Here is a 4,795-nt window from a genome sequence, read left to right as displayed (position 1 = left end):
ATTGTGGTATAAATGTTCACATAGTGTTAGAGAAAGCTTTCAAGTTGTTTAGAAAGGTATTTGCGTCAGATGTGTAGTTGATGAGTTAGAGATGAGTTCAAGCAATAGGTAATTTATGGAGAAGTCTTTAAAGGATCTGCAGATTTTGTCCTATCTTCTGTATTTATCTTAGTTTGTTGGTAGAACACTGAGCAGGAAGATAGGAATGGTAAACCTGCCAGCCTAATTAAGAGGTATTTGTGTTTTTTATTGAATTGTTGGCTCTGTAGGAAAGGGAAGACAAGGTAAAAAATATGGCCTTTACACTGTCCATGTTGTGTGACACACTATACCACATTCAGTGTGTCGACAAGGTTGAAGTGAATGGCTCTTGTTTTTTGAGGTAGTGTCGTCTGCGAGTCTCCGAAGAAGGTGGTGTGGGCATGTCAGATGGATGAGGTGGTGAAAAGATCTGAAAATTCATCAATGAAGTGCTTGTTCTGCCCTGGAGGTTTGTAGATAATCTGGAAGATGTGGCCTGGGTTGCAGATGGTGAGACGCGTCATTATAGCAGCTCCATGAAGTTAAGTGTTTCCTTGCCTAGGGTACAGGGCAAGAAGGACTCACCAAATACAGTGATACCTTTTCTTTTCTCTTGTATGCATCCACATGAAGCAAGTTGGAGTCTTTGGAAAGAAAGAATAAGATGTACGAATATGTGGTGGTCAACCATGTTTATGTGAAGAAGAGGACATCTAGCTTGTGATAAGGTGATGAGGTTTGCTAAGTCTGGTGTGTGGAATACTGCAGAGTGAGAATTTATGATCATGAGTTGGAATGTATGTTCCGTAGTTTGAGGGTGTCTGGTAGTTAGTCGGATATGGATCTATGTGTTGTGTAAATGAAAAGTGAATGTTTGGATTGTCTGTGTCTCAGTGTGTTTGTGGGAATTGGCAGTATTGGGTGCTGAGTGAAGCACATATTTTTACCTTACCATGTAAGATTCATTGGAACAGGGGCTCTGGCTCAAGGCCCTTCCTTGCCTTAACAAGCAACACTCCTGATTCTGTCTGCCCTTCAATGGGGACACCAGGGAGATTGCTGCACAGACTTGTTAATTGAATTAGGAAGAAGGGAGGAAGTGATGCCACTTCCTGTACAGATTGATTATAGGAATTCAAGTCCTTGTTCCTGGCTTTTTCTTTTAAAACCTGTTTAGGCTGGGAACCAGTGATGTCCCTTCCTTTGCAGATGGATGATGAGAAACAAAGTCTTCTTTCCTGGCTTTATCATTTCAAGATGATGTTGGTGTGAAACCAGTTATGCTACTTCATCTGCAGATGGATGATAGGAAATGCACTGATGTTTATTCCGGTGCAGGTGGATGATGGGGATTATACATCCATTCCTGTCGATCCCTTGTGGATTTTACTGTGAAAGTGTACAGAAATACATACAGAAATATACATACAAATGTCTGGGTTTGGTTTATAAATGTGGAATGGCAATAGGGACTGGCTAGAAAATAGGGAATTACATCTAAAAAGTAGTAGGAATTTAACATGTTCGCTTATTGGGCTTAACCATGCTGTGTTGCTAATGCTACCTTGGCATTACCAGATGTGCCCATCACCAAGCCTCAGATGTGCTCCATCCTGGCTCATGATAATTAAAAGTTTGAAAGCTGGTTTGCTAGGTTGAATTTTTACATTATTGTTACTCATGAAGATGCTTTCCAAATCTCATGAGCACTAACCTGTTCTCTTAGTGGGGAGATTGTCATTTGACCAATTCTATCACTGATTCTGTAGCAGATATATATTTGGGCTTTTGTTTTGTTCGAGCCATTCTGCATTGCTAATATATGAGGGATCTCCTTGCCAACAATGTCTGTAATTACCAAACTAATCACGTTTTACACTAAACCCTTTCAGAGGCATCTGAAACAGTAGAAGGAATTTTAAATTGGCAGAACTTGGAGTGTTGCCCGAGAATACCCCACTCACTGTGAAGAGATGGAGCTATATCAGACCCCAACTAAACAACCCTAGGCATGAAGGAAAAATTAAGAATTCTTCATGAGAATCTTGGATGGAGGCAGGCTCAGTGTTCCGTTCCCCCCATCAGGCCAAAGAGTCTAGAGCAATGTATTTAAAAATAGTTACCTTGGTGCTTATTAAATACACATTATGCATTATTTTATTATATTATTTAAGGATAATGTTATGGAGGCAGGTGACAATGGGATGAAACTATTGGGCAAGAATGGGCAAGCTAGAGAACTATAAATCTACATTATTGCGCATACAACTCAGAAAGGATAACTATAGTTGCCTAGGTCCTAGTGAAGACCATATAACATATATCGGTTGTAGGAGACACTCTGGTTCAGTTGCCCCAGACAGACTCTGTGTGCTTTTACAGCTGTGACTGGAGGTGTACAGTTGCAACAAGGCCAATGTGCAAGTCAGAGCATATGTTCTGATATTCCTTGCATGTAGCTTGCTGGGAACAGCAGTTAGGATGTGGCCCCTCATCTCCCTCTATCTTCCCCCACCACCTCCATGGGGGTGAGCTGCAGCTGAAAGTGGCAGACTACTTATGCTTTTTTGTTAATGAGTGAGATTTTAGTAGGGAAAGTGTTATCTAAAGCACCACCTAGAAGGACTCATACCTATGTAATGCACCACCAGTGTAGCAAAAGAGACATGGCAGACAAGCTACAACTCTTAGGGCCAGATGTACGATCAATTCTAGTGTTGAAAATGGAAAATCTGTCCGTTTACGACGTCTACCAAGGAAGTAGCATTAACAAACCCTATTTTGCGAGTCAGTAACCAATTACCAATTTTCAAAATAGGGTTTGTGAGTCGCAATCAGGAAGGGGTGTGTCAAAGTCATCCCTGCCTAATAGCGAGTTGCAGGGGAATGTACAATTTGTCTTGAGGCCGCAAATGTGGTCGCAAAGCAATCACAGTTACCACCGATTTCAAATTTGCAAATGGGAATGGATCCCCAGGAGGCCTCTACCTCTTGATGTTTGACAGCAAAAATATTTTTAAAGTGCAGACTACCCTTCAAAAAATGAAACAAAACTTTACTTTTCTTTTTTTAAATGCATCCTGTTTTCCTTTAAGAAAACCGGGCTGCATTTGAAAAAAATGCTGCTTTATTGAAAAAGCAAACATAGACAGGTGGTCTGCTGGTTCCGGCTGATGACCATCCCTGTGTTATTGCCCATTACTAATGGGTTGCAAATTGCAACCTAGCTCATGAATATTGATGAGGCAGGTCATTGAGACACATTAGTGCATTTCCTACTGTGACTCACAAATTATGAGTCGCTAAAATTTGCAAAATGTGAGTCGCAAAAGGAAATGGTCATACATGTGGTCCTAAGTCTCTGGCTACTCAAACATCTAATTTGGTCTCTTTATTCGTTTATTTCCTACGAATGATGCTTTCTGCAACACAATTGTTGCAGCATCATTGCTTCTATGCTGAAATAAGTTTTGGCAGAAGGTTTTATGCCTAACTAACTTATTGATGGCATCTTTCACATCTTTGTTTCTCAGAGTGTAAATAAAGGGATTGAGTAAAGGGGTTACTATGGAATAGAACACGGACACTACCTTATTCATCTCTAAAAATCGTGCCCTGGGTCTGATGTACATGAACATAACTGTTGTATAGAATATGACCACTATGATGAGATGGGAGCTGCAAGTGGAGAAAGCTTTGCCCCGGCCTCTGGAGAGGGGAATCTTCAAAATTGTGTTAATAATGTAAATATATGAGACCATGGTAAGCATGAATGAACTCAGTACAATAATGAGAGCTAGAATAAAGTCAAGTAGTTCAATCAGTCTGGTTTCTGAACAAGACCGCCTCAACAATGGGTCGGCATCACAGAAAAAATGGTTGATTATATTTGAGCCACAAAAAGAGAGATGTAACACCAAAACAACGGGTACCAGCATAGCCAGAAACCCAGTGCCCCATGAGCAAAAAGCAGCCCAAGTGCATGTTCTATGAGTCATAACTGCAGTGTATCGTAGTGGATTACATATTGCCAAATATCTATCAAATGCCATGACAGCCAACAACAGACACTGAGTGGATCCAAGAGAGAAAAAGAGATAGAATTGTACTATACATCCATACAATGAGATAATTTTGCTCCTCATTAGGAAGTTGGCCATTAGTTTCGGGGTTGTCACAGTTGTGTACCAGATCTCCAGTACCGATAAGTTACAGATGAAGAAGTACATTGGTGTGTGGAGGTGGCGATCCAGCCTCACCACAAGAATAATGACAGCATTGGCTGTGACAGTACACAAGTACATGGCAGCAAAGACAAAGAAAATCAACAGCTCCAGCTGAGGTGTGTTTGGAAATCCCACCAGGATGAACTCAGTGACTTCTGATCGATTTGTGAAGTCCATGTTCAATTGTTCAGTTTTCTGAAAAGGAACATATCCCATAAATAAATCATTCATTCAACCAAAAACAGGTATCTTGAATAGTTCATGTCTATACCACATCATCCAAGTCAGGAGTAATTACTTTTTAGCTTTGTTCAGAGAGGTGTGTATGCCAAAGAAACACTCAAAGCAAATATACCATGTTGACTTTGGAGATACAAAAAGACTCTTGAAGGGAAGACATAATAACTGGAAGGCAGACACCTAGTAGAAAAGCTTGTGGCCGGATAAATGTGTACCACAGATAATCTTACTCTGCTTTTCAGGACTCGTGGCCCTGTCTGAAATTTATGAATTTGCATCTTTTGCACCCTGAAAGACCCCTATAGCCA

At 40.6% G+C, this 4,795-nt stretch overlaps 1 protein-coding gene across 1 annotated transcript; it reads right to left on the bottom strand.

Moving 5' to 3' along the window:
* Positions 1 to 3,398: 3,398 nt before the first annotated feature.
* On the bottom strand, positions 3,399 to 4,424 carry LOC147712932 (olfactory receptor 6F1-like). The gene has a single exon (XM_086919730.1). The coding sequence runs from the start codon at positions 4,422 to 4,424 to the stop codon at positions 3,399 to 3,401; it is 1,026 nt and encodes a 341-aa protein (XP_086775856.1).
* Positions 4,425 to 4,795: the final 371 nt, after the last annotated feature.

This window comes from Lissotriton vulgaris, chromosome 5 (assembly GCF_964263255.1).
Source record: "Lissotriton vulgaris chromosome 5, aLisVul1.2, whole genome shotgun sequence".
Classification (NCBI taxonomy): domain Eukaryota; kingdom Metazoa; phylum Chordata; class Amphibia; order Caudata; family Salamandridae; genus Lissotriton; species Lissotriton vulgaris.
Note: the sequence above shows the minus strand (reverse complement) of the source record. Positions and strands in the feature narration are given on the sequence as shown.

What these genes read in the sequence shown, in the direction of transcription:
- LOC147712932 (XM_086919730.1), bottom strand. Translation starts at nt 4,424, where the DNA reads ATGGACTTCACAAATCGATCAGAAGTCACTGAGTTCATCCTGGTGGGA.